Source organism: Thermothelomyces heterothallicus, assembly GCF_042370625.1.
Source record: "Thermothelomyces heterothallicus CBS 202.75 unplaced genomic scaffold P884_scaffold_9, whole genome shotgun sequence".
Lineage (NCBI taxonomy): Eukaryota > Fungi > Ascomycota > Sordariomycetes > Sordariales > Chaetomiaceae > Thermothelomyces > Thermothelomyces heterothallicus.
This window is the reverse complement of record NW_027192570.1, coordinates 649156-677041: the sequence shown is the minus strand read 5'-3', so window position 1 is coordinate 677041 and position 27886 is coordinate 649156. Positions and strand designations below refer to the sequence as shown.

The window sequence follows — 27886 nt, the reverse complement described above, 5'->3', positions numbered from 1 at the left end:
CCCCCCGGACCGCGACCCAATTTTCGCCGTGCTTCCCATGAATGAAGGAGCGGATAACCCGAGAAACCCAAGTCATGATGGGGGAAAGGCGAGAGGAAAATAAATGCGAATGATGCATGCCACCCGAACCGCCCAGTCAAGATAGTAAGCGAGAGGCACTCTCCCCGACCAAGCTCGACCCATGCATCGCCTTAGCCAGTCCAGTCCGTTGTTCTTCTATACTTTTTTTTCTCTTTCCGTTCCCACCAGCGAGACCGGCCGTGAATGATCGTCATTGAAAATATCGAGAAGGAGAGATGCCGAGTATTAAACCATCCTATTCTGAAAAGAGACGCCCACTCGATCCAACCAGGGAGGGGGATCAAACCAGGCGGAAAGAGAATCGAATTTTTTTTGACAATTTCCCTTTTTTCAATTTTTTTGGTAATTTTTTTCACAATTTTTTTTCTTTTGGTCTCCTTCTTGTCCATGTCTCCGTACGCTGGCTTGCAAGCTCGCCGGCAAGACTGGATGCAATGAGCGTAAGGGACCGAGAGGATAAGAATGCTGGTGGATGTCGCTACCCTGCCGATAGCCGACAACACGCAGGGGGGGCAGAAGATAGAGATAGAAGCAGGGTGAAAGACGAGATCGCTTCCTTGTTTGGTCGCTCCATCGCTGCGTGTTGCCATGGAGAAAAAGAAACAACAGTTCACGACCCCAGACACCTCACCGTGCCCGGGATCCACCCACTAACGACTCCCATACTAGGTCTTTTCTCTCGGGGTCTCAGAGAAGTGGAGGGACCTGGTCCCTTTGACCGAAAGAGGGATCTAGCGGCGTGAAGAAAGACTGGGGTAGCCGCCGTAACCCTCATACTCGCCGTCGTAGTTATCGTGCGGAGGGGCTGCAGAGGATGACGGGCCAGGGCCAGGGACGCGCAGGGGCAAACGAGTAGTGGTCAAACTGGCGGCACGCGGGATGTTATCGCCGGTGGACGGGCCGGGGGGCGGGAGACCGTTGTAGTGCTGGTAGCGCGGTGTAGTGTCCGTTGATTGACCGTATGCATTCGGAGGAGCAGCAGCGCCGGGCTGGCCGTACATGTTCTGGGCGGCCGGGTACGCGGGGGTCGGCTGTCCATAGCGGGAGCCACGGATGGCGTCGTGAGTGCGGTCGGCAGAGCCCATCAGCGGCTGGGTGGGAGGCACAGGGGTGCTCAGGTGGCGCGTGTGCTTAGCAGCGCCGGCCGGAGGGGGGCCGCCCTGGCTGGCGGACGATGACGGGTAGTAGCCATCATGGGGGTAGGCGGCTTGCGGTTGCTGTGCCTGTCTCTGAGCCTGCGCACGCTGGTGCATCTGACGCAGGCGTGCCTGCTGAGCGTCGTAGTTGGGCGTCCAGTAGCCGTTGGAAGGCTCAGGGGGCTGTGGCGCGACGTAGCCGTTGTACCCGACGCCGGCGTGGGGAGCGTCGTTATATGCGCCATAGCCGTGGGCATAGCCGGCAGCGCCGCCCGGGGTGGTGGTGGTGGTCGTCGTCGTCGTCGGGAACTGGCTATAGCTGGCGCTGTTCATGGACGCGGAACGCTGGTGCAGAGACGGGAACTGGGTGGTGTAACTACCGTAGCTGAAGCGCTCAAAAGGCGGGTTGCTCGGGCCGGGCGCGCCTGGACCTGCCACAAAGCGGTTGCCGTAGCTGGGTTGCTGGGGTTGGAACGGCAGGTCCTCGTCGCTAGAGCGCTGACGCTTGTGCTGGCGGATGTCGTGGCCAGCGTCGGCGGGCTTCTTGGCGGTGGCCAGGTTGCCCGGCTTGGCCCGGTTCTTCTTGGGCCTGGTCCTCTCGCCGGTGATGTTGGGAAGGATCTCGATGTCGGGGAAGCTCATGAGGGTCTTGTCCTGCAGCTCGTTGAAGATGCGGGCGATGATCTCCTGGATCTCGAGAGTGGACTTGCCCGAGCCGATCTGGGCCAGGATCCACAGAGGCACCACGCTAGTCTCGTTCGGCAGGGGCGGGCTCGGGAGGTCGTCGTCTCGCTCGTCGTCTTCTTCCTCTTGGTTCTCGGGAGTCTTGCGCTTCTGGCCGGACACCCTCAAGCGATCCAGCTCGCGGCGGCGGACGGCAAGAGACCAGTCGACAACGATGCCGTTCTGAGTAGAGCCCATGTCGCGGTTGTGGTTGCTCCAGGCTTCCAGGCGCAGGACCTGGAGCTCCACGAACTGTGCCAGCTTGATGCAGTACTCGTGGTCATTGCGATAACGGGAGCGCTGATAATGCTTTCTGCACATCCAGACCCAGACATTGTCGGGAATGCTCCTCGTGCAGTTCTTGTTGCGCCCGAACACGTGGGACATCGACTTGCGCCAGTTAATGCTCTCAATCGGCATGCCCCTGGTAATGTTGCAGTCCGCCATAAATTTGCAGACGCGAGGCTTGGTAAAGTCAACCTCTTGCATCAGAATAGCCGCGCTAGGGAACAGGCGGGGAACGGCCGACTGGATGAGAGCAGAGTCCAAGCGGATCGGGGCGGCACCCGTGGCATGGAACCCTGTCGTGGAGCCGAAGATGGGTGGTGCCGAGGGAGCTGCGGCTGAGGTAGAAGTCACAACAGCATTGTCGGTACTGTTGCTGTTCTCGCTGTTGTTGTCATCGAGGACGATGGGCACGGAGGAGATATGTTGACGAAGCGAGGGCAGTGTGTTAGTGTTGCTCAGCGCGGAGCCACGTTGGGCGGCCGCACCAGTCTCGGCAGACAAAGGGCTAGTTGCTCTGTTAGCATGGCTCTCAGGGGTATAAACAGAAAGCAATGTTAGACACGATATCACGAGGTAGCGTGTGTGAAACAATAAAAAAGGAGACTTGTGTAACCAAAAAAAAAAAAAGGGAAGGGGGGTTAGGAACACAAGGAAGAAGGGCCGGCCCGCGCGTTGCAAGAAAACCAGCCCAGAACGCGCACTAGTGAGTGAAATGACGGTGCCATGTGTCCCAACAATGACCTGAGGATTGTGTGCGTGCCAGATATGACTCCCTCAGCAGTGTTGCCCTTTCGCGTGATGATCCGGAGGTGTGAGAAGTGAGTGGGGCCGAAGCACCGGTGCAAAGTGGGGGGCTTTGCTTGCAAAGCTTTCGCTTCCGGAGCGCTAGTTACCACGGGAGCCCCACACTCGCAGGGGTCCGTGGAGCCCCGGAGTTGCGATCCGAACAATTTTGTGATCGGAAAAAAGGCCGCGATCCGAAGTTTGTGAAGCGGTCTGAAGTGTTTCCGTAATGGCGGCCAATGCCAATGCTATGGGAATGATAACGGGATGTTTTTAAAGGGGTACTCCGGTCGCCAAAGCGGCAACCAGGGGCTCGAAGTAAACGAGTTGATTGAGAACTAAAACATTGGTGCAAGATGACTAAATGACGAGGTGATTATGTGATGGGACTGTTGTCTAGAAACGTACCTGGTTGTGCGAGACTGTCCAGCGGGAGCACGTCTCATCATCGGCATGGCCACATCGGTCGGTGACTCTGCCCGGTCGTCTTCTGTGAGATCGATAGCGCGACGGTGCGCCAGGTGTTGCTCGGAGCCCTGCGGGCGGTCATCGCGATTGCCATCACCCGTGGCTGCGCGGTCGGCCCTGTTATCGCGGGGTTCAACCGGATCAGCCATACGGGCGGATCGGTAGTAGTAGTGGTTGTTGTTGTCGTTGCTGTTGTTGATATTATCGGTATTGTTGCTGTCGAAAGTGCAATGAGGCGGAAAGCTGCCTGTGGTGGAATGTGCCGATGGCGGTGTTGATGGGTTGGTCGAGTAGGAAGGGTTTCGAGAGTGCAATCCGGATTGAGTGTTGTTAGAGTTGGCGGTAGAAGAAGCAATGGAGGAAGTCGAGGATTGCGAGTTGGAATATTTATGGGCGCGCTGGCTCTCGCTCTTCGAGGTCGGCTGCCCGGGTGACGGACTTGGGATAATAGTGCTAGGTGGTGAATAGGCCACCTCATCCCCCTCCCTATTCAACAGATGACCGAGTCCCGCGGGCCCGGCCATTTTTTGTGCGTGGTGGTGCGTGGGACTGGTTCGGTCAGCCCCGTTCGATGATGGGATAAAAACAAGGGCGCCGCCAGCGCAGCGGGAAAGAGCCCCAGCTAGCCGCCGAAGTCGTGCAGGCAGGAGAGCAGATGAGCAGACGCAGCAAGCCGCTCAGGACCAGCTCAACCCGTCGTGAGATCAAGATAAGGGCATCTAACGCGATGGGTGAGCAGTTGAACCCAAGTCACAGTCAAACACAGGCAAAAAAAAAAGGGATGATGGACAAAGGCAGGGACGATGGCGATGACGGTGGTGATAGAGTTGAAGGATGAACCGTACTCGCGGCAGTTGTTGTCGGTGTGTAGGACTAGGTGAACAAGGCCGACAGAGGACGTGGGAGCGCGGGCTAAGCTCCTGTTTCTTCTGCAAGGACACAAGAAGCAGGACCACTGAAAGGTGCACCGCAAAAAGACGGGATGGCCTTAAAGTGCCGCCCTCGTCCAGGACCTGAATCGAAGGCACAGTCTGGAGACAGTGTGTATCAGAGCTCAGGCAGTCAAGTCCACTAGGACAGACCCTGGATGCCCATGGCGCCACGGCCAGGGCTATCCTGGCGCGAGTTGGCTGTCAAGAGCAAGAGCAACAAGGTCTGCGGACCGGTGCGAAACCTCTGCCAAAAGAGGGGCGGTAAGAAGAAGCATGCGTACCTTACCTAGCAGTCGTGTGGCCAGCACTTGGTTAGGAGGTTGAATTGGGCTCGGTTCTCCTGGTCGCGATCCGGAATCACGCTGCTCTCGGACGGACGGAGTGAGGATGGTCCAACAACGGCGGGCGCAGCGCTCGGACGTGCCAGAGTGAGGTCCAAGGAAAGATTCGATGGCGAAAGGTTTGAAGCCCGATGTTGAGCCAGCTCAAGACACGAATCAGACGGGTTCGATGTAGCGAGGGATATCTAGACGGTCAAAATGATGGTGGATGTTTGAAGGGCTCGCTCGCCAACCGTGGTCATCATTACTAGATCGAACTAGTAAGAGAAGAAGATGAAATAGAAAAGAAACTGAGCACCCAGCGTCAAGCGTAATAACTATTGGACTCGACCGGCATGCGGAACGCACTCGGGGGAGTGAAAAAAGCTAGATAGCAACCTGTCTGGCTGATGATGTGGGTGATTGGTGTCGAGATGAGAGGAGAGCTGGGTCTACACTGAGAACCTGACTCGTCCGATGGCTGGCAGTGGGAGGCTCAAGACCACGCGGCATGGCCACTTGTAGGTACGGAGTACGTACATACATACCTAGGTAAGAAGTAGGTAAGGTAAGGCAGGTATGGTATGTACATTGTGTGCACTGGTCCTCTGTTCACTTGCCCTCCGGGCACACCCCCGGCCCCTTGCATGGGAGATGTTGGATGAGGCGTAGCAGTCCCGAGGATCGACGGGCTGAAACGGCTTTTGGGGAACGCCGTGTTTGGCGGGGATGGGTGTGCCATCGGACAGGGTTCCACTGCTCACTCGTTGCGACACATGCGTCCATGCTAGCAGTCCGTTAGAAAAATCGTCATCGTCCGTTTTTTGGCCGCCCGGAGCGGAGGGCAGAGGGCGGAAGGGGAGACGGGACATCGTGACTCGAGAGGAAAAACATGGGCCGGCGGGCCCCAACAAACTCGATCACTTTCCTAGTAACTCCGCTGCGTAGCTCCTGCCATTGTTTCTCCAAAAAAAAACACCAAAATTTCCTAATGCACGCAACCCTTTAGAACATTACTTGTAATACTTAGTGTACGCAGGCCACTTTCCCATGGCTCGTTTGTTGTGTGGCGCCTGTTTCCGATCGGGACGACGAGACCGCCCGTTTCGATCGTCTCAGGCCAAACCATCGGCAACATGGACAGGGGGTGCATAGCAAAAGACGTTTGGATCCAAGGTGATGCCGCATTAGCGGTTTCTGGGCATCGGAAGGCGCCGTAATACGAATATTTCGTAACAAACCGAGAATCCATGTTACGTCTACATACGCTCCTTTGTGCGCAAACAAACAAAGCCATTCTCTCCCCGAGCTGGGGTACATCGGAGATGGCAGCCCGTTGAAGCTTCCTCAATTGCGTCACGACTCCGGCTAGGCGATGAGAGACTTGTCTCCTTTTGCGACTGCACCTGCACAGCTTATGTTTTCGGCTTCCCTTCAACGCCATACAAATCACGTGTCAAGTATAAGTATGCAGTGGCATCTGATGAACCAACCAATGTTCTGTAAATACTACGGAGTAGTACTTCGTACATACACTAACTTCTTATGGTAGCAGCCAGGCCCATTGTTACATAATTGTAATAACTACTATGTATGTACGGATTACTCTGTGCTGCTTGGTACGGAGAACGGAGTACGGAGTGCGGATTACACTACAGCTGGGGCCCTCTGGCATTCTGGCTGAGCCGCAGGTTCGTTGCAGGGTAAGTCGCGCGTTTCAGAAAGCAGCGAGCTCGGACCCGGCAAGTCATGCTTGGCGTTCGATCTTTCCCCATTGTTCGAGGCCGAGAACCGGGTATCAGGCTTCCAGCATATGCCCGCCCATCGCGGCACACTGACGGCCTGGTCCAATCGCATTCCGTGGTACGCCGTAAACCACCCTCTGCGGGTGTTTCGAGCGTGAGAGCACCGTAATCCGGGAACACGGGCATCCGACGTAACAAACAAACTATGCAATTGCTTGCCTCTTAACCGAGCGAACAATTGGATGTACAACTGCCAGCCCACGCACATATTCCGTCGATACTTGTAAGGTTAGGTTATTAGGTACCTACGCATGTACAGTACATATTTAAGGTAATTAGGTAGGTGCGAGATGCATGGTGTATGTACCTACCTACCTTGTATACACTTCTCACATGATCACTAATGCTCAGACGAAAACTGTGAGGGCCCTGCAGTGGATGCCTCGCACTTCTTCCGCGATTCGCTGACGCCAGTCTCTGCCCCGTACATACGACTACTCCTCAGGACGTCACTAGGTACATACATGCTTGGTGGAAAAGCCAGTACCAACAAACTTGCGCCACGCACCACGATGGACTGCCCAGGGCTTGCCCTCAAAGGGGTCAGTGTAATCCGTACTCTGCGGCCAATCGAGGCAAATGGCCGAAACCTGCCCTCGCGATCACTAAGACGGTAGGCCTACGACGGACACTATCCCCCTACTCACTGGGCGCGTGCACCCATTGTTCCGAAGCCATCATCGAGGGGAGCCCGAGGCTTCAGCAGCCGAAGCAGAGGCTTATTTTCATTAGCGTCCCACAAGGCCGTCGCTCAAACCACGGTGCCTGCGACGGTGAAAATAAAAGATGGTTGCTTTAGACGGAACTGACGCGGGATGGATGTGGGTTGCCACTTCAGGTACTGAAAATCCTCGGTTGGCTCAACTGCGATTTTGGGGTGGTGTGTTGCTTACGGTGTACCAGGACCCGCAACAAAAATGGATGCAAGAGGACTCGTTCCTACAGAAGGAGCATGGAGCGGCACATTGCCTGCTACATGGAAGTACGATCGAGTAGCCTCTCGCTGAGCTATTGACAACGAGACAAAGCGTCCGCAATTACTCCCACTAACATAGTTCTTGACCGGCCAAAAACCAACCGCTGGTCACCTAAGTACCTTACCCGAGGGGTGCGGGCTATGTCTACTGAAAAACAACGAGAAGACCTCTTGGAATAAGCGTGGCGAGAACCTCGACGAGCGAGACTTTTGACCGTTGGTTTCATACGCCATCATGCTCACCAAAATGCTAAACCCAGGGCTCAAGGCCGGGTTGTCACCGCGGATGCCAAGCTCTTCCAATCAATATTCACTGTTCTACGCAACATCTATGGACGGACGTCTGGAGGCGCGGACTCGCTAGAGCTCTCTCGATCCTTCATCAATTCAGGGCCTAGCGCCTCAAGTAGATATGGATTGGAAAGCTATCGTTGTGCTACGCTTAGAAGTTCTATCCAGATTCTTTCCGGATGGCCCCCGAATCGCATGTTACATCCTGCGTCCTTCACACCCGGGTCATCCAATTAATGACCAGGATCGGCCGCAACCATGTTAATTGGCAAACTCACAGTACGAGGCCAGCCAAGACCGGAGAGACCACAGGGACACTTCTTCCACATTGGCAGCCGGGGTGGAGGGAAGAGGGAGGGGGCAAGTTTCGTTCGTGCCTGGGCCTTTTTCATCCCATCCTCAGCAACGTTGTACAATACACTAGATCCAGCAGCGTCGCGGAAAGGCCGTGAGCCCTCGTGCAATACCGCTGCCTGCTGACGGCGCTTGGGTGGCCATCCAGCGCTCCTGCGCTTGTCACGTCCTCCCCGATCGCAGCACAGAAGATCGGCTGGTGTGTCAAAAATAGCTACGGGGACTGTAGATCCCAGTTCAGACGACGGAGGCAGCTCCGAGGCGCAGCCGCTTACCGGCTTCTCGACTTATTCACCATAGAGGATCGATTCCCAACCTCTCGCTTCCCGGAGCCTCCATCATCAAATTGAGCAAGCCATGGGCCTCGCCGTTTGGTTGCCACGAAACTTTCAGGCGATGCCGAGAAGCTGACAGAAGTCGTGAAGTAGCTGTACCCCTTCCCGCAAGCAGCCCAGACACACACCTGTGCCACTCCGTCATCCTCATCCCTTACAAATAAGCCGAATTTGAATTGAGTCAAAAGTATCTGCCGTTAAAACGGCGCCCGCAATGAACCCACTCCGAACCCCCGGGTATCTCTGCCAGGCACCGACATTTACCAAACCCGTTGAAGCACCCGCGCCGCACTTGTGGAGATTTGCTGTTGCTGTCCCACAAAAATCTCACCAATGATGGAATCCTGGCGGCAGGCGTGCGGCACGGCCGTCTAGATTTCATCGATCCCCATACCAATGTTGCATAATACCATCTGCATGCCCGTAAATTACTTGTACTACTCTAGTATGTCTTTTTTTTACGACCCGCGTGGCTTGGATGTAACCCGCCGATCTGCCAAGACCAGCCCGCTGGTTTCCTTTTTCGTCACTTACAAGCTTTCATCAGCCGCCATCTCGGTGGACCCGCTCCCAACGACTCGCATGCGACTTTGAACCAAACCTGCCGACTTGACACTCTCTGGGGAAGAGGGAACATGTCGGACCGACGAACCACAGCATAGATGGACAAGTACGGACAAGCATGCGACCCTCTGCGACGCGGCAGACGATGAGGTGCATCGCCGCGCGAGAGACGACTCCCTGCACGCCCCGTAGCTAGGGGATGTATGGATGTATGTAGGTATTTTTGTTGTGCCTAGATCGATGGACCGTCCCCTTACAGAGGGCTGGATGCGACGGAAGGGACGATCCGCCTGGGGGATGCTGCATGCATCCCGTTGTCGTCTGGTATCGAGCCTTGTGCACTTCATTAGATGTCTAGATTTCGCACGACGGGAGGAGTTTTGTCGGTGTTATGCGTGGGGAGTGTTCGATTGCCCTTGCCGTGGCAGTCTTGACTGACAAATGTTCTTAACTGTTCCACAACTCTTTTTTTTGGCGAGTTGGCGCACACGCCACCCAATCTTGACGACTCGGGTTTCCATCCAAATTCAAGGCGGAAAGAGTTCTAGAATAGGGGACTTATCAGATAGGGAAAAGCACACCCCGGGGCGGTAGGGATGTGCCGCTTCGGACCTCTCCGTTCAAACATGCCGTGGACCGTCGTGGTGGCTACTACATTTAGAAGCTGCGACTTCATCCTCGCATTGTATCACAGTAGGCCACCTTTCCCACGACCTAACCTACATGTGGGCCAGCCTAAGGCACCCGTGAATGATAGTCGGATCCTTAAAAACCCACATCGCGGATCTGCACGACTTCTGGTCGTTCGCTAGCTCGCACAGGGACCCTCCCGTCGTCGAAAGGCCCAGGCCGTCACAGCGCTAAGGTCAGACAGGCGTACTGGGCACGGCGGGCGATCAATATGGGGTAGACCTCGCAAAGATGCCCTTGGTGTACTGCCGGCAGTGGCCCAGCATTCCTCGAGCGCTTGCAGTTCTGCTGGCGGCACGGAGGATGGAGAGTGTCAGTAGCAAGGGTATTTATTCCTACTTGTTTGGAACTTGGCCCCCCCCCCCCCCCCTTTTTTTTTCCTCCTCCCCCCACCACCTCCCTGTTCCTCCCGCGTCTCCCCTACATCGGCTTGACAAGAGCTGCTAATCATAAACAATCACGGCCCACTCCATGTATCAGATGATATATAAAGAAAGAGCACCGCTTGGCTGGGTCGGATGACGTGGTGGGCAGCGAGCGAGTGGATTTGGCGTTCCGCGCCGCCTCCAGTAAGCCGTAGGATCGCGGATCCAATTTATTGGCGCATTGTTCGTCGCACAATAGCTGATTCATTATGGCAAAGACGGGGGGTGAGATTTGCTGACAGAAGACGCTTGCCGAATTTGGCCGACGCTAAAACGATCTCGAAACGATCCCACCGCCCAAGAAGAACAAAACTCGCTGCTGGCGGCTCGCACTTTTTGACTCGTCTCATCTGCTCATCTGGCTTCACAGTTGTTTCTCCTTTTCTTGTTGGCGGCCATCGGCGCCCGGGGCGGGATAGGGTGGGATGTCTGATCGCGGTGGCATGGGCGGGAAGGCGGGAGGCGGTTGTTCCACTATGACATCGTATTTTTGAATTGTCGTGAGTCACGAGGAAAAACAATGGTTAGCCACGGCCACTACTTTTTGCCTTACGCACCTATGCAAGAAGATGGCGAGAGGGGGCAGGGAGAGTAGAACCAAGGAGTGACGGGCCCTGCGCCGAATGGTCCTCCAAAAAAAGGAAATCCCAATTGCGGGATTGGCAGAGGCGACGTCCTACCTTACCATGCCAGTGTAGTTAACTTTGGCGAAAGGTATGTACTAATCATAGTAGTAGAGCTCTCGGCCAGGAAAGCGCAGTCTTCCCAGAACAATCAGTCCGGCGGAGAAAGGGGCAAGGACGATGGACGTCAGAAGAGGCGCTCCCTCGATTGAGAAATGGAAAAAAAAAAAAAAAAAAGACGGGGAAAGGATGGACCGGAGCAGTCTAGGAAAAAAAAACTTTTTGGAGATCTAGCACTTGGGAGTAGCAGACGAGCAGAGCGAAGGAAAACACATCAATGAAGAATATCCAAACCCATCCCGCCGATGAATAAACTCGGCTTGTCCTTAGACATAAATAGGTCGCGGGCGCCCACCCGCGGCCGCCATCGTCCTGTTCTTTCTTCCTCGACTTTGCAAGAACAAGGAATGTTTCCTTCCCTGATTCTTAGAGCGAGCTTCTTCTTCTTCTTCTTCTTCTTCTTCTTCTTCTTCTACTGCTCCTCCTCGTCCTCCTCTGCTCCTAATTAACCCCTCTCTATCTACAAAGAGCCCTTTACCGGGCCCCTTTTTTATTACCCTTTTTAATGGAACTGATCCTCGGTGACGCCCTTGCCCATGGCGGCGGTGGAGCTGACGCCGCCGGTGACCATCTTCTGCAGCTCGTCGACGTAGGCGGCGCCGCTCCACTTCTGGTGCTTGACCACGTCGACGCCGAGCTCCATCTCGGGCTCCTGGACGAGCTCGCCGTAGGCGCGCATGCCCTGGCGCGCGTAGGCCTGCGCGAACCGGTCGCTGATCAGCGCCGTCGTGTGCAGGCCCGCCAGCGTGATGAACTGCCAGCAGTAGCCCAGCTTGGCCAGCCGCCGGATGTACGTCTCCTGCTCCTCCCGCGGCATCGCCGCCTTCCAGTTGAACGAGGGCGACAGGTTGTACGCGAGTCTGTGGGGGAGAGATGTCTTTTTGTCAGTAACTTTGTTTTTCTATTCCTGGAAGGTAAAGCGGGGAAAAAAAGAAAGGGGTAGACAAGGAGAGAAAGGAAAAAAAAAGAAAAGAAAAAAAAAGAAAAGAAAAGAAAAGAAAAGAAAAGAAAACCGACTTTTGCTCGGGCCAGACGGCGTGCACGCCGCGGGCAAACTCCTCTGCCTGCTTGTAGTCGGGCAGCTTGCTCTCCATCCAGATGGCGTCGCAGTAAGGGGCATAGGCGATGGCGCGGTTGATGGAGCAGTCGCAGCCGCCCTTGAGGCGGTAGTAGCCCTCGCGGGTGCGCGGGGCGTCCCAGTCAAAGTAAATGTCGCGGCCGAGGATGCGGCGCGCGATGGCGCGGGCCTCGGCGTTGGACAGCTGCTTGCCCTTGATGGCGCTGCGGTACTGGTCGGCCAGCGACTGCGCGTTGGGCATGCCGGCGATGGCGTCCAGCACGGCGTCGTCGAAGCGCTTGAGGTTGGCCTGCTCCAGCCACTTGTCCTCGATGGCCTGCAGCTCGGCGCCCGCCTTGCCGGCCTTCTCGGCCGCCAGCATCAGGTCGTTGAGCGGCTGCAGGTTGGGGTTGGTGCTGCCCAGGATGAAGGCGTGGTCGCGCGGGTCGATGGTGGACGTGATGAGCGTGGCCGCCTCGGCGTCGGTCCGCGCGATGGCAATGAGGTCGGAGCCTGTGTGCCGCCGTCTTAGCATGGGGGTTTTTCTTTCTTATTTCTCCTCCTCTTCACTGCTTCTTCCCGACTTCTTTTCTTTCTTCTTCTTTCCTTATTCTGTGCTTGAGGAAGAAAATGGGGGGAGACAGAAAACTTACCCATAATGTCGGCCTGGGCGCGGATGGCCACCAGGCGGTTGATGTGCTCGCTAATGGGCACAAGGACCTTGCCGGCCATGTGGCCGCACTTCTTGGTGCCCGGCGCCTGGTCCTCGATGTGGATGCCGGCGGCACCCTTCTCAATGAAGAGCTTGGTCAGCTTCATGACGGCGGTCAGACCGCCATGGCCCGTGTCGGCGTCGGCGATGATGGGGCGCAGGTAGTCGATGTTGGGAAGCTTGGCGCGCTCGGCCTTGGGCACCGACATGCGCTCCTGGCGCTGCTTGCGGTCGTGGAAGAGCTGCGCCATGAAGAGATGGCCGACCTTGTTGGGCACCGTCGTCTGCTCGTTTGTTAGCCACACTTCTTGCTCCTCTTCACCCCCCCCCAAAAAAAAAAAATTCTTCCTCTCCGTGCCCCGGCCGTTCCTCCTCATTGATGGTTACTCACGTAGGGGTAGTCAGCCAGGTCCGGACCGGGCTCGTCCGAGGAAGAGGCGGTCGATGACGACTGCCAGCCCGAGACGTAGACGGTGTCGAGGTACTTGGCCATCTGGGTGACGGCAGTGGGCTCCAGGCAGCCGTACGTGTAGCTGGCGTCCCTTTCCTGTTCCGAGGTTCCCATTGTCAGCCACTTGAGTGTTCCATTGTCCCTTGGGGGTGCCCCTTTTGGGAGATGTCCTTCGGAAGTGTTCCTCGAGAGAGGGAGGGTTCCGATATGCGGAAGCTTACCTTGAAACGCTTCTCGAGGATGTTCCACAACTTCTTGCTCTGTGTGTTGCTGGCGTACTCAATCTTGAGATTGCCGCGCTTGTTGACAATCTGCTCCGCGGTAAAGGGCCGCTTCGTGTACCGCCATCGTGGCTCGCTCCACCACCTCTTGACCTCCTCGACCTCCTTGGCGAAGAGTTCGTCCTCCAGGTTGGGATCCACGGCGGGATTGATCATGTTATTGGCGGCCATGGTGGGCGACGCAATTGGATGATGACGATGTGGAATACTTTGGTACTTCACAAAGTATGGAAGAAGGAAAGACGGGGGAATGCGACAATTGACTGGCGGAAGATCCCCGTGCGAAGCTTGACGCAAGGGATGGGTGTCAGGGTAGTGACGAAATCAAGACGTGACGTCGACTGTGGGAAAAGTAGAAGGGAAGAAAGAAGAGAAAAGGAAAAGAAGTAGTAGAAGAAGAGCCACATGAGTCGAAAGTCCACGAGACAATATCCCGGCTCAGCCAACTTGTGACTCCAACGGGTCGGTCCCCAGAAAACGAGTGCTTACCGGAGCGAGGTCAGACCGGGCAGCTTCCGGAAGGGAGACGGGAGCCGGGGAGTGGGCTTGAGTTTCGGGAGAGATCGGTCTAGCGGCTATTCCCCTGTCCCCACGTTCCACCCGTTATCCCCAGAGCAGTACTTCAATCAACGCCTCATTGCGCACGTCCGGGCAGGGAAAGAAAAGAGTAGAGAGCCGGGGGGAATGGCCTCGCCATCATTCCTATCTCCATTATCTCATCGCCACAACATGTTATATTTCTTTCTCCTTTGTTTTGCTTTCTCATGATGATTGAACTTTTTCTTCCATTCCGAAAATGTTTTACCGTTACGGGTCCCAAGAGAACTCGTCAGAAAGCAAAACGGCAACCTAGCTGCTAAGGCAGGTCGAGTCATCGATAAGGTATTCGTCCCTTGAGCCGAGCTTCGATGGTCTGCCACCACTCGCCGCTCTCGGCAACAGCACCCCACCCTGGCCAGGACCCCACAGTGCCCGTTGACCGAATTGCCGAGCCCATGCCGCCCCAGACGCCGGGAGCAGGCCTGCCATTGGCCGGTTGAGCTGCTGAAGAGTGGTTCTCGAGTGGCCAGTTACATACGCCATCGCATTAAGAGGTAGTTAACAATCAAGTACTAGTAATCCGTAGTGTATTGTTAGTTACTACAGAGTACGGAATAATTCGTACTTCCCCCCCCCAAAAACACCCCCTGCTAACGCCGGGCGCCCCTCCCCCGCAGCCACGGGGAACTGGAAGATCGGCGGGCTTGGACAACGTCAGGAAAGGACAAGAGGAAGTTCGGGAGCGTGCACCATGACTCCTACAATACATGCATGATGCGAGCGCAGCCAATTTGAGTCGTCTGTTCTTTCAGACAATAAATATGTCGTTCCAAATCCACAAACATACATTTTCAGTTTTGCATTCCCCCCTTCAGCAGAATAGGTAGTTCCTGGGGAACACCGGCTGCGGAAGTCGCCCCGAACTGACTCGATAACACGGGACTCGCCCAGACCAGGATGGTGGGGATCATAATGGCATGTGAAAATAATGGATGCGTCACAGCCCTGCCTCTGACCTCACGGGCCAAGTGCGTTGCCTTCCAGCTGTCCACTTGCGTCAGCGGGCCCACCCTGATTGGCTGCTGCCCTTGGACCGTCTTGGATTATGACCTCGGCCAAAACTGGGACTTCGCCGGCTGCCAAGCCGTCACTTGGCTACAGCTAGCGTAGGAGAAAAGTGCCACAAGGCTTGTTCCGGATTCTTTCTTCTCATTTACTGTGTACCTGAACATTGTAAACATAACCAGGGCAAGGGCACTACTACTGCGTAAGTGTAGTGCGTCAATCACTGCGACTTGGGAAGAGTGGAGCTCAAGGTTCGCAATCACATGCAGACGGTGCACGCACATGTTCTTTTCCGGCGCCTGCTTCACCCCAAGTTTCTCTACCCCAAGCATCCACCGACCGAGATGTTGGACCCCCATTTCTGGATGGACTACGACTGTATGGTGCTCTCTCTGTTGATGACTAGCGTTAAAAGAGTTGATGTACATACAAGTCGTGTACGGACTATACAATCAAGGATGCAGGGGGTTAGCAAAAGGGGTATCGTATCTCTTCCGCCCAAAATGCCATTGCTCTCTTGTCGCGGGGCCAGCCGCACTCAGAGCTCGTCGTCCTCATCATCAGAGGATAGGAAAATCGTCGTTATCCTCTTGACGCCAGTCGTCTTCGCCTTGACCACGTCCTCCGTCTCCTGTGTCTCCTCCGTCTTGATCTGTGCCACTTCCCTCTCCTGGAGCTTATCAACCTCCATCACAGACAACTTCCTAGGAGAATCCGCCCTTTCCTCCTTCACTTCCTCTTCCTTCACCTTACAAGTATCTTCCTTCGCACCTTCTTCCCCCACATTCTCGTCCTTCATCTCCCCTTCCTCCACATCGTTCTCTTTCTTTATATTTACCTCACCAGCCCCGGCCTCCGCGGTCCGAGCCTCGCCCGTCCCCGCGTCCACATCGTTCTCGTCCTTCACATCCTCCGCCTCCGCCCCCACCTCCTCCCTCCTGACCGCCGCCAGCTCCCTCTCCAGGATCTTGGCCTCCCTCATCCTATAGAACGTGTCCAGGCAGTTGCGCCGCTGTTCCTGCGTCCAGCTCTCGACGACGAGCGCAAAGTCGGTGGCGCTCGCGAACCCGAACTCGCGCGCCATGGAGCAGAACTGCCGGCGCATGACGTCCTCCGGCGGGTTGAACCGGTAGTGCATCCGCCAGGGGTTGGTCCTCCTCTTCTTGTTGTTGCTTTTGTTGGCCCCCGTCGTCGGCCCGTTGACGGCGCTGGCCTGGCTGTCCGCGAACAGCGCACTGTCGCCTTCCGGGTCGTCCAGGTCGGCGTCGTCATTCGGGCGTCCCTCGCTTCCAACTCCTCCTCCCCCTCCTCGTCTGGCGACCAGCTCGGCGCGGCGCGAGAGCTGCGCCTCGACACGCGAGGTGCCGATGACCTCCGAGTTCTCGTGCGTGTACTCGACGCCGGCGGAGGCCAGGATGCCGGCGATGGCGTCGGTGCGGGGGCGGGCCGCCTTGCGCGCGCGGAGGAGCTCCTCTTGGTCCTCGGCCGTGATGAGCTTGGCCAGCTGGCTCATGCCCGCCTCTTCGTCGTCGGCCGGCTCTTGCTTGATGTAGTTGAGCTCGTCGTCTTCGTCCTTGGCCATCTTGTCCAGGTCGATGTCGGCGAGGTACACCCCGGCCTTGGCCTCGGCGATGTTGGTCTTGTTGACGATCTCGCGGAGCACGACCTGGTCGGCGTGGAAGCTGAAGAGGTTCTTGAGGCCAAAGATCTCGCCCTTGCGGGTGCTGTCTTGTTGCACGCCCTTGAAGTAGCGCCGCTCGCTGGACGCGTTGTAGCCGATGTTGGCCTGCTGCTGCTTGTAGATCTGGCGGGCATAGACGATCTCTTCGATGGTGCCCGCCGAGACCAGGCGGAACACGTCCACGTCTCGGATCTGGCCGATTCTGTAGGCGCGATCTTGGGCCTGCAAGTCGTACGAGGGGTTCCAGTGCGGGTCGAAGATGACAACCTTGTTGGCCGAGGTGATGTTGAGGCCGACACCGCCGGCTTTGGTCGAGATGAGGAAGACGAACTGGGCCGGGTCCGAGTTGAAGTCGTCAACCACCCTCTGGCGCTCTTCGTAGCTCAGAGAGCCGTCCAGAAAACTGACGTTGTAGCTTGTGTTGTGGAATAGGTACTGGAGGATGCGAAGCAGTCGGACGCTGTGCGAGAACACCAGGACCTTGTCCCCGTTGTCGTGCCAGAAGTGCAGCAGCTTCCGCAGGACCTTCCACTTTCCGCAGAACTCGGGGTTCGCCAGGTTGAGCATGGAGTCCCGGTTCCTGTAGAGCTGGTCCCAGCCATCGGGCACACAGATCTGGAGCGCCTTAAGCTCCGAGCTCTGCTTCTCGCTCGGGTCGGTAGACGAAGGGATCAGCAGAGTGATGTGGTTCGAGATCTTCTGGAGGGTCAGGATGCTGGGGAACACGACGCTCACCCACCGTCTGCCGTCCGGCAGAGTGCGGTAGCAGCACCAGCCCCTCTTGCGTTTGGAGCCGCAGTCGCAAGGTTCGGACGCCGAGATGATGAAGGGGATCTGGCTGCCGTCGAGAAAGTTTTGGTAGGCATCGCGTTGGATGTCGGTTAGGGGGCAGAAGACGACCTTATCGGTCTTCCTGGGGAGCTGGTCGGCGATGAGGGTCTTCATGCGCCGGAGGAAGAAGTCCGGAAGCAGATTCTGGACCAACTTCTTGGCCGTCGTCCTGGCGATGCTGAGTTGCTTCAGCGTGGCGTCGTGCGACTGACCCACAGTGAGAGGCTTCGTGATGGTGTTGTGCCACTCGGACAGGGTCCCGAAGCGGCCCGGGTTCGTCCAGTTCAGGAGGGTCCAGAGCTCCTCGTACCTGTTCTGGATCGCGGTGCCGGTTAGGCCAATGCGGCAGAGCGCATTCACGCAGTCCATGGCCTGGGTCGTCTCGGACCTGCGATCCTTCAGGACATGGCACTCGTCGGCGACGACGCAGTCCCACTCGACTTCGTTGACGGCCTCGCGCATCTTCTTGTAGGTGACGTAGGTCGTGATCATGATCTCGATCCTCCCGGCCTTGGCAGCCTGGAGCACGTCTTCCTTCCCGGGGCCGTGGTAGGTATCGACGTGCCAGTAGCCCCAGCGGTTCAGCTCGTTCCTCCAGTTCTGGATCAGCGAGCCGGGGCAGACGATCATGACGCGCGGGTACCACTGGTCGCCGGCGCGGCGCACCTTCCTCATCCGCCTGGCGTCCCTCTCGTCGGCAGTCTTCCCGAAGGCAACGGCCAGGAATGCCGCCACTTGGACCGTCTTCCCCAGGCCCATGTCGTCGCCCAGTATGCAGCCCTTCTGATAAACGAACCGCTGGTGCAGGAACTGGACGCCGGCGATCTGGTAGTCGCGGAGGTACTGCGCGATGGGGGCGGGAATGATCCCTGCCGAGTACTCGAGCTCAATATCCTCATACGGCCGGCACGGTCTGATGCCGCTGCTCTCGTCAAACCTGGGCCGCTGCTCGAGTGTCGAGACATGATCGTCGTCAGAGAAGTAAATGTCGGAGTAATCGGGCGGCAACCTCAGACCGGCATCCCTCAGCAACGCCACGTCTCGGTCGAATGCCTTTCTACGCCGGAGCAGGTAGTCTGGCATGTTGGCGTCTGCATATTCGTCCTCGACGCTCGATTCGGCGACGCTGTTGACCCCGCCCCTCGAGCCGGCTGCTCTTGTCTTTGCCTTGGCTCCGCTAGCAGCGCCCTTCCCGGCCGGCCTCTTCCCCTTGGAGACGGCTCGACGCTTTGCGCCTTTCTGCGGCATACGAATCTCGCCATTTCCGGAGTCGGAGTCAGTCCAGGCGACCTTCTCTTCGAAGTCGACAGTCAATTTGCGCTTTCCCAGCGCCTTGGCCGTCGACGGAGAGTTGTCGTCAGCCGACGAGGCCGTGCGATCGTCATCCGATATCTCGGCCGTATGCCCCATGGTAGGGATTGCCGGTCATCCCGGCGAATTGTCGGTTTGAATCGTGCATTTGAAGCCGAAAAGTGGGCGAGAGGCGGCCGAGAGATTGGCGCGACTTGAAGGGGCGCGCGTGTGGAGACGGGCGCGATTACCCTGCGTGAGCACGTGGTATTCATCCGTTGTTTAATCAGTACGAAGTACAGTGTATGTACGGATATACATGCACTGCACCAGCTGTGCATTGATTTGATACCTCCTGAGCCAGGCATCTTCTCATGGCATCTTTGGACTTCCTCTCTGAGCTTACATAACAGCACACAGGATATGTTGCAAGATTGTAACTTCCCTATGATGTGCCTGGAGACCCGGGTACCCACGGTCCAACGAAAGGGTCCTGAGGCAGGTCGGAAAAGAAGAGTTGGATGCAGCTGACTGATTGCCCCGAGTTTCGCTCAGAAATAACCGAGCTAGCCGTCAAGTCTGCAACTTCCATTACAGGAACACGTCGACGAATATTCGACATTGCTATGCATACACTTTGTTTCAACAATGCATTCAGGTTTTGTTAACGTGCAGCACCCAGGTGCCTACTGTGGTAGGGAGCCAAAGTTTCACCCCCTGCCCAGGTACCGACCAGGGCTCTCTCGGAAAAACCTCTTGTGCCTCTACCACCAGTTTTTCCTGCCTGCGCCTGCCTGCGCCCGCCTGTCAGGCCCCCTGTTGATACCCAGACAGGGGGTCAAACTTACCCATCATACCAGAGTAAAGTACATACCAGACAACTTGTGTTCGGTGCGTGTAGGTACCCGGAGCACTCCCCACTGGTTAGCCCTGCTCCCCCGCGATCCAGTTCTTTGGCTGACTTCGGCCCGTCGATCAGGGCGGGTGAACCCATGCAAAAAGGGGCCCTGCATGGTCCACCTAGAGAGCGGAACATGGCCGCCCCCGCGTAACTAACGTTCCGCCCTGGATTTAGGCGAGATAGTCGAGCCGAGGCTCTTCGAGGAACGAAGACCGAGTGCCTGTAATACCTGCACATGTCGAGGGCATTCTTTCTTTTAGGTCGAAGCAAATTTCACTCGGATGTCAGTGGTATGCAACTTCTTAACATTTGTTTCGTTTATTGAGTGACCGCACCGTCGAGATGCAGCCGTCAAGTTCCAACACGGGCTTCTTCCAGCAGCTTCCCGTGATCCGAAACCAGTTTGAGGACGATGTGAGCCTCCAGCGTATCACCAAGCGTATGCCCTTCCCTTCCGTTCTTTCATTCGTTCTTTCATTTTTTTTTCTATTTTATTTTTGTTTGATTTACTTATCTTTTTATTTATCTTTTTATTTATTTTTTTCCGTTGGATCTCTTCTCTATCCACTTATAGATGACCCTCACGGGGCACATCGTTCGATGCGTTGTATTGACTGGACTAGTGTTTCTTCCCGCCTCGGTCCTCGACCAGACCGCTCCAGAGATATCCCAGCTTGCCGACGACGTCCTGTCAAAGCAGGTCTTTGACTGGATCAGTGACGCCGAGCACAACCAGCCGTATCTGCGTGGCAGCGGCCGGGACGCCTTCGGGAAGCCCACCAACGAGCTGGTCGTGACAGAGGGTTGGCGGAAGCTGCAGGAGTTCGGCTTCAAGAAGGGGTAAGCAGGCCAGCGCCACGGCCTACACCACGCTCGATTCTTGTCCAGGTCTTACCCGGGAGGGGGTGTGCTCACTCGAACGAACCGCAGCGTCATCGCAGTCAACTACGACTCCGACTACGGCCCATACAACCGACTGGTGCAGTTCATCCGCTGCCACCTCTGGGAAGGCTCGTGTGCCAACACGCTCTGCCCGGCTGCCATGCAGGATGGGGCCGCCCGGCTCCTCCAGCGCCATCTCTCCAGAAAGACGGGCCTCTCCCCGACGGAGCGCCAGGTCTTCCAGAATGCCTACGACCATCTCATCTCCCGGGACCCGGCCAAGGCATGGACCAGCGGCCAGTGGATGACGGAGCGCACCGGCGGCAGCGATGTCTCGCAGACCGAGACCGTCGCCACCTACGACCCCTATCCGGACTCGTCACCCGCTCCCCTCGCCGATGCTGACGAGAAGACGCCCCTGGGCCCCTGGTCCGTCTCGGGCTTCAAGTGGTTCTCGTCAGCGACCGACTCGCAAATGACCATCCTCCTCGCAAAGACGGACCCGTCCAAGGGCGTGAGCGCCTTCCTGGCCCCGATGCGCCGCCACAACCCCACGCTCGTCTCCCCGACCGGGGTCTCGGGCGGCAGCGAGCTGAACGGCATCACAATCCAGCGCCTCAAGCACAAGTTCGGCACCCAATCCCTCCCGACCGCTGAGCTCGAGCTCAAGAACATGCGTGCCTGGCTCATCGGCGAGGAGGGCAAGGGCATCTACGAGATCAGCACCATCCTGACCATCACCCGCGTGCACACCACCGTCTCTTCGGTCGGTTACCTCGGCCGCGCTCTCGCCATCGCAAAGGGCTTTGCCGCCGTCCGCGAGGTCGGCGTCGGGCGCGGCCGCCGCGTGCCGCTTTCCACCCACCCCTTGCACATGCGCACCCTCGCCAACCTGACGGTCGACTACCACGGCCTGATGCTGCTCACCTATTACACCGTCTTCCTCCTCGGCCTGTCCGAGAAGCCGGCTCCCACAACCACCACCGGCACCACCAAGCACGAGCCGGCCCCGCACCCGCTGACGCCCCCGGCCCGCCTGGTCGGGCCCCTCCTCCGCGCCCTCTCCTCCCTCCACAAGTCCTACGTCGCGCACACCGCCGTGCCGCTCATCTACACCGCCATGCAATCCCTCGGCGGCGTCGGCTACCTCGTGAACGAAGAGTCCGAGCACATCAACATCGCCCGCCTGTTCCGGGACGCCTGCGTCTCCGCGATCTGGTATGTCCATCTTCACCCCTTTTCTCCATAACCCCGGGCTTCCCCCGACCCCCCTCTTTTCTCTCTCTCTCTCTCTCTCTCTCAGGTGGGCGCTCTGAGAGCAAAGAACTCAATCTCTCAAATTTGCCTTGCCCCGGTTGGGAGCCATAGCTGAACGCTGTCCGTTCCTGGCTAACCAAAACTAAAACCACAGGGAGGGCACGACCGACGTGCTGGCGGGCGACACGGTCCGCGCGGCGAAGCACCCCCGCGACGGGCGGGACGTGCTCGAGGGCCTGGCGTGGGTGGTCGAGACCGGGCTGGAGTCCGTCCGGCGCGGCGGCGGCGACGGCAACGGCAACAGCGGCAGCAGCAGAGGACGGGCGGTGGCGGGCGTCAAGAGGGCCTGGGACGAGGTGATGAAGGGGCGGATCGAGCGCGAGTCCCAGGCGGCGCTGCTGCCCGACGCGAGGGCGGTGGTGTTCCGGATCGCCGAGGTGCTGGTCGCGGTGCTGTACTTGGTCGACGCGGCGGCGCGCCCCGGGCCCGAGATCGAGGAGATGTGCGGGCGGTACCTGGCCGACAAGGGGTTCGTGCAGGACGGGGAGCGGGCGGGCGGGAAGGACCTGGCGTTGGACCAGGCGATTGTGTACGGCGCTGGGAAGGTGCCCAGCAATGGAGCCGCGGGTGTGAAACTGTGATAGGTTTCCCCGGACGGTCTGGTCAACGAGAAACAGGTGATTTGTTTTTTTGTTCATCCCGTTGCCGGCTAGAAATTGATGCCGCGACAGCTTATTAAGTAGCTTATAATTCTATATAGTTCTCAGATCCAAGACGAATCAAGGGGCCATTGCAGATTCTAGCACGCTCTATCTCCCGAAACGCTTGCTTCTTCTTCTTCTTCTTCTTCTTCCACACCTCGCCTACCAAGTAAACATCATCAAGGCCGGGTTCAGCAGCACGGGCAGCGCAAAGTGCGACACGACGGTGGCCGCCAGCGGATAGATGCTGTACAAGGTGTCGATGCGCCACTCGACGGGGAAGACGGTGTTGCCGCAGATCATGAGCGCGGTGCAGGCGAAGCAGTAGAGGAAGGTCCACTTGAAGCGGCGGACGATGCGCAGTATCTCGGAGCCGAAGTGGACCTCCTCGAGCTCCTTGGCCGTCGCGCCCCAGACCATGTCGATCTCGAAGAAATGCGAGAGGATGGCCTGTGACAGGTGGAGCGAGATGCCACCGAGGAAGATGGCAAACATGGGAATCCATTTGAGGTTCTCAAAGTCTGTAAACAAGAAAACAACCAAAAAAAAACCTCACCATGTCAGCGGGATCTAAATTTATGATTTCGAATCCAAAACCAAAAAAAAAAAAAAAGAAGAAGAAGAAGAAGAAGAATGAGAGGGGAGGGGGGAGAGAAAGGGCCAAAGAGGACGGGAAAGGTAAATAACGTACACGCTGACAAGAGCGACTGCTCGCTCAAGCGGTATCTCAGCACGGCCAGCGCGAGGTTGCCCAAACCGGTAAAGACGACAATGATGGAGATGTAGATGGCGAACGAGTCGAGGTAGTACTTGTCGTACAGGCCGTAGAACCAGCCGGTGATGAAGTAGTTGGCCAGGGTCAGGGCCCAGGCGCCGGCGATGGCGTAGTAGGTCCCGACGTAGGCGAGGATGGTCATCTTCTTGGGGAGCGGGATGGCGGACAGGACGAAGCGGCGGAGGAGGGGCGTGAAGGGCCCGCGGACGGGCCAGAAGCGCAGCGGGTGGAACAGGAGCTCGTTGCAGCCGTACGCGTACTTCTCCCAGCGGGCGAGCTCGTCGTATACCGTCAGGCTGACGCCCTCCTTGAAGCCCTCGCCCGTGTACGAGGCGTAGCGGAGGGTGTAGCCGGCGACCTGCAGGCGGAGCGACAGGTCGAAATCCTCCGACACGTGCGACTCGGACCAGTACTTCTCGTACCCGTCCTCCTCGTCCGTGTAGGCGGCCGCGTCCTGGAGCGCCCGCCACCGGAGGAGAGCGTTGTGGCCGACGAAGGGACAGGCGTCGCCCGACGCGACGGCAAAGGTGATGCAGGAGTAGATGAGACGGGTAAACCAGGTGACGCTGGGGAGGACACCGGTTAGCTCCTCCTGTCTTTACCTAACCCGAGAGAGAGAGAGAGCTCACCCGTTTTCGAAAAAGGAGTTGGTAACGTTCATGACGCCCGACTGAAACTGCAGGATGGCCACGTCGGGGCTCTGTTCCATCTCGCTGACGGCGTCCAAGAGGCAGTCGCGCGGGACGCGAGTGTCGGAGTCGATGAGCAGGATGTAGTCGCCGATGCGGATGTTCCCCTCGGCCCAGGTGCGGCCCTCGTCCTCGCGCAGCACCTCGGCCAGGCACCGGCCGTAGGCGGCGTCCTCCTGCTCGCCGGTCCACCCGGGCTCGGGGCCGCGCTCGAAGGCGGCCAGCTTGTCCTCGACGCGGTTGCTGACGTGCAGCGCGTAGTTCATGTTGCTCGCCTTCTTGAACTTGCCGCGGCGGAGGAACCGCTTCTCGCCCGAGTCGGCGGCGGGGTTCGGGTTGTGCGGAGGACGGGCGACCCAGCCGATGTTGTGCTCGTCGTAGAAGTCGCGGCGGGCCTGGGCTTCCTCCTCCGAGAGGAGCTGCATGCCGTCGTCGTTGACGAAGATGTTGGCCGAGCCGCCCTGCATCTCGTACGTGCTGATGGCGGCCTTGAGCGAGAGCACGGTCGGCTTGATGACGGCGTTCAGGGTCTCCTTGAAGACGGGCATCTGGATCGTGACGTGCGGCAGCGGCCCCTGGTCGCGGCGCAGCCGGCGAGGTCCCCTGCCGCTGTAGTACTTGCTGTTTTTGGTCACGGCCGAGATGGGGCCGAAGATCTGGAACAGACTGGTGACGATGGACTGGAAGAAGAACTGCAGTTCAGGGGGGTTCAGCAACGAGAGCCTGCCTTACTTGGGTTGGCGGGGAGGGAACGGGGGAGAGGGATGACACGGGGGGTATCTGCGACCAGTCACTCACCAAGCTGACAAACATCTGGACGGGACAGGCGGCCAGCAGGGCAAACCTCAGGTACGTGCCGTCGACGGTGGATTGGTAGGCCAGCCACCTCCAGCCGAGGGCGGGACACACGATCCACAGGGCCAGCGTGAGCGCCACCATGCAGGCACTCTCCAGCCTCACCGGCCTCTTCTCCCCGCCGAGCGCCTCCTCGAGCCGGCCGGTGTCTGGACCGGGACCCGGGTCCTGCACGGCGACGGCCGCGCCGGCTCCCTTGATTTCCCCGCCGGCCGCGTCTTCGTCGTCGTCCGCCCCTTCATCGTTCCGGCCGCGGCCCCAGATGATCTCGATGAACTTCGCCTCGAGGTTCTGCGCCCTGTCCAGCAGCTTCTCGGGCTCGTCATCCCAGACGACCAACAACCTCACGTCCTCCACGAAGGCGGCGAAGTGATGCAGCTGGCCGCGCGGCAGGTCGGTCATGGTGCGCAGCACCTGCACGCGCAGGCCGTCGGGCAGCGGCACGTGGTCCAGCTCGGTCCTGCAGACGATGGAGTCGAGCAGGGCGCGCACGACGGGCGTGTTCACCGTCATGGCGCAGCGGACGTTCATCTGGGCGGCGACGGTGAACAGCGAGCCGGGGATGGCGGCCATCTGCGGGGGGCAGCAGGTGAAGGTGCCGCGCGCCTTCTTGAGAACCACGCCCTCGTAGGGGTCCATGCCGGACGCGTACTGCTTGCGCAGCTGCTGCTCGTAGAGCCAGTTGACCATCATGTCGTTGCGGATCTCGTTGATGGTCTCCGAGTCGCGGCTGCGGGCGTCGTGCGCGGGGAGAAAGGAATGCCGGAACGAAGGGGCCCGGGACGTTCGCGGGCTGGTCTTTGCGCCCGACGCGCCGGAGACCGAGAGCATGCTCGCCTTGGTGGGACCTGGAGCTGCCGCGGCGTCGGAGGAGACGGATGGTTGGAGTTGATGTGCGGATGCCTTGGAGTTCGATTTCCCGGACCGGGCTCCTGCCTCCTGTACCCCATCATTGCCTTCGGTTTGCTCCTCCTCCGACGTCGATGGTGTGACGTACGGCTGCTGGTAGTTTTTCATTTTTTTTGTTTAATTTTTTTTTTTTTTTGGAAACGATCGGACCGGGTCAAAAAAAAAGGCCGACAGAGGCCTCGACAAGGGTGAGTCCCGGAGCACCCCGTCACTCTTGACTTGAACTCGATCGGAGTCGATCAGACCTGTGTGGTCGCCGGCAAGCCGATCAGGAAACGCCCTGAGGTGGGGAGATGGACGGCAGCCAGAGGACTGGGAATCCGGATGATCGACAGGTCTGAGAGCAAAGGGGAAAGGGGAAAGGGAAGACAAGGGAGCCGGGCAGTCGGGTGTACCACCGAGCAGGCGCCTCCGGGAGACTTATTATTCGGGTACCGCTGCGGCTGAGACCAGTGAAACCCGCTATCGATCGGGAAGAGGCTTGAAATCGTAACAGCCCACACGCACACACAACTTGTCGTTCACCACCCACCTCGCGTACCACACACACAGAAGGCACCGATGGCGTTGCCAAGTGGGTGAGAGTGGGCCATGGCGGCGGCTATCTGCGCCCAAATTCTTCTTTCTCGTGCACCCATGGTACCGCTCCCCTCTTCGCCAGGTTGGCGGACATGCACATGCAGCTCGCTCAGCTCGTCCTCTCTGACAACGCAACAAAGCGCGAACGAGAGCTGCATTTTGCAACCACTTGGACCCGACCCCCCTTGCTTGACAGGGGTGCGATCGGCCGAACCCTGCAGTTGGCTCGGGCACTGCGGGTGTCACGGCAAGGGTTGGTTGAGAGACCCAGCCCTTTCTGTCAAATGCAACAAAAGCGTGAGATAACCATGATTTCCAGTCGAATTCATTAAGTTATGTTCGTGAATGTGGACAGTGATTTATCGCGCGCTCCCCGATCGTGCTTGAGAGGGTTCGCTGCCTGGCCAGCTCCGAAACCTCGCTCAGGGTTTCTCTCTCTCTCTCTCTCTCTGGACCAGCTGCGTTGCACAGTCTTGAGATAGTTGCGGCTGGTGTCTCCCGGATCAGGAAAAGCGAGCCGGATGGTAAGCCAAACCCCAACCAATGCAGTGGGGTCCGGAGTCGAGATGGCGTGGTCGTGGAGCGCTGGCGCCGATAGAAGCACGCTTTCGGAAATCCAGAACATTGGTACACGTGTTGCAAGCCTTGCGAGGCAAGTGCCGCTTTTAAAAAAAGAGACGAACGGGCCGGAAAATATCCGCGATACCTCCATGGTACTTCCATGTTCAACCACGAATTGCCATCACCAGCGCCCGAAGGAACCGCCGCACCAGGCCAGTGGACAGTTTGAATCGTCTTGGCTGCAGGGTTCCTCTCAGTAGTGCATGCTCTCCCTCCCCCTGAGGTCCAGTCCGACCGGATTGGCCCAAGTCGCAGATAAGAACCAGGAAAATGGAAGGCTTGGCTCAGCCCGGACGCCGAAGCCAACACGGATGATAATTTGCTGGAGGTCTGAACGGTTGATTTCTGACCCCGTATAAAACTCAGAGCGCGTGTTCCACACAATGATCTACCGGGCTGTGGCCCTTCACGGCACCACAACAAGAGACCGTCCAACCACTGGAGAGCCAAGCTGCCGCTCTGGAAACCCCACGAGAGTACCAATTCCCGTAAAAGTATCCCGTATGTCGCGCGAGACGCTCGCGGGCTTTGCCGGACTGTTGACAGACCCTCTGAGAATCGGGTGTGCACAGGTGTGTTCTCCAGGTGCTCAGCATCAATCGCGGATCTTGTTTGCTGTTCCGTTCTTCCGCCGTTGCGGCGCCCGTACGGAGTGTAGCATGGAGGTTTCCGGATTACACAGTAGTGGACTGTTCCCTGATGCTACGTCGTATTCATCGATTACCGCCTGACCTTGAACCCCTCGCCGGGCCCCGCCTTGGAAAAGGATCGACAATCGTAGGGCTAAAGATAACTAATCCGTAGAGGGCGCGGGGCTGCCAAGAATGGCCCGACTGCGTCGAAGCATGTGTTGATATCATTGGACTCGACCGCTTTTCGATGCTTCGAGACCTCT

At 57.9% G+C, this 27886-nt stretch overlaps 5 protein-coding genes across 5 annotated transcripts; 1 reads left to right on the top strand and 4 right to left on the bottom strand.

The window, feature by feature from the left end:
* Nucleotides 1–434: 434 nt before the first annotated feature.
* Nucleotides 435–4003, bottom strand: P884DRAFT_284608 (uncharacterized protein; the record flags this gene model as incomplete). Its single annotated transcript, XM_069443724.1, has 3 exons — nucleotides 435–2563; nucleotides 2597–2733; nucleotides 3420–4003. 3 exons carry the CDS (start codon nucleotides 4001–4003, stop codon nucleotides 813–815), a joined length of 2472 nt encoding a protein of 823 aa, XP_069298205.1. The 3' UTR covers nucleotides 435–812.
* A 7413-nt stretch (nucleotides 4004–11416) lies between these two features.
* On the bottom strand, nucleotides 11417–13586 carry P884DRAFT_199021 (isocitrate lyase-like protein; the record flags this gene model as incomplete). The annotated part of the gene is made up of 5 exons (XM_069438205.1): nucleotides 11417–11774; nucleotides 11932–12484; nucleotides 12625–12967; nucleotides 13075–13230; nucleotides 13356–13586. The coding sequence occupies 5 exons, from the start codon at nucleotides 13584–13586 to the stop codon at nucleotides 11417–11419; spliced, it is 1641 nt and encodes a 546-aa protein (XP_069298204.1).
* Nucleotides 13587–15452: 1866 nt separating this feature from the next.
* Nucleotides 15453–18942, bottom strand: P884DRAFT_291693 (P-loop containing nucleoside triphosphate hydrolase protein; the record flags this gene model as incomplete). Its single annotated transcript, XM_069444114.1, has 1 exon — nucleotides 15453–18942. The coding sequence occupies one exon, from the start codon at nucleotides 18940–18942 to the stop codon at nucleotides 15559–15561; it is 3384 nt and encodes a 1127-aa protein (XP_069298203.1). The 3' UTR covers nucleotides 15453–15558.
* A 925-nt stretch (nucleotides 18943–19867) lies between these two features.
* On the top strand, nucleotides 19868–22605 carry P884DRAFT_242203 (acyl-CoA dehydrogenase/oxidase). Its single transcript, XM_069440262.1, has 4 exons — nucleotides 19868–20162; nucleotides 20347–20563; nucleotides 20654–21823; nucleotides 22017–22605. Exons 1-4 carry the CDS (start codon nucleotides 20066–20068, stop codon nucleotides 22501–22503), a joined length of 1971 nt encoding a protein of 656 aa, XP_069298202.1. The 5' UTR covers nucleotides 19868–20065; the 3' UTR covers nucleotides 22504–22605.
* Nucleotides 22606–22725: 120 nt separating this feature from the next.
* On the bottom strand, nucleotides 22726–25899 carry P884DRAFT_198620 (glycosyl transferase family group 2-domain-containing protein; the record flags this gene model as incomplete). The annotated part of the gene is made up of 4 exons (XM_069438160.1): nucleotides 22726–23084; nucleotides 23255–23904; nucleotides 23968–24719; nucleotides 24826–25899. 4 exons carry the CDS (start codon nucleotides 25897–25899, stop codon nucleotides 22726–22728), a joined length of 2835 nt encoding a protein of 944 aa, XP_069298201.1.
* Nucleotides 25900–27886: the final 1987 nt, after the last annotated feature.

Bases quoted from the DNA above. Each gene is read 5' to 3' on its own strand.
- P884DRAFT_242203 (XM_069440262.1), top strand. From the start codon at position 20,066: ATGCAGCCGTCAAGTTCCAACACGGGCTTCTTCCAGCAGCTTCCCGTG. The intron at 20,163-20,346 runs GTATGCCCTTCC...TGACTGGACTAG, and splicing joins CCTCCAGCGTATCACCAAGC to TGTTTCTTCCCGCCTCGGTC. The intron at 21,824-22,016 runs GTATGTCCATCT...CTAAAACCACAG, and splicing joins GCCTGCGTCTCCGCGATCTG to GGAGGGCACGACCGACGTGC.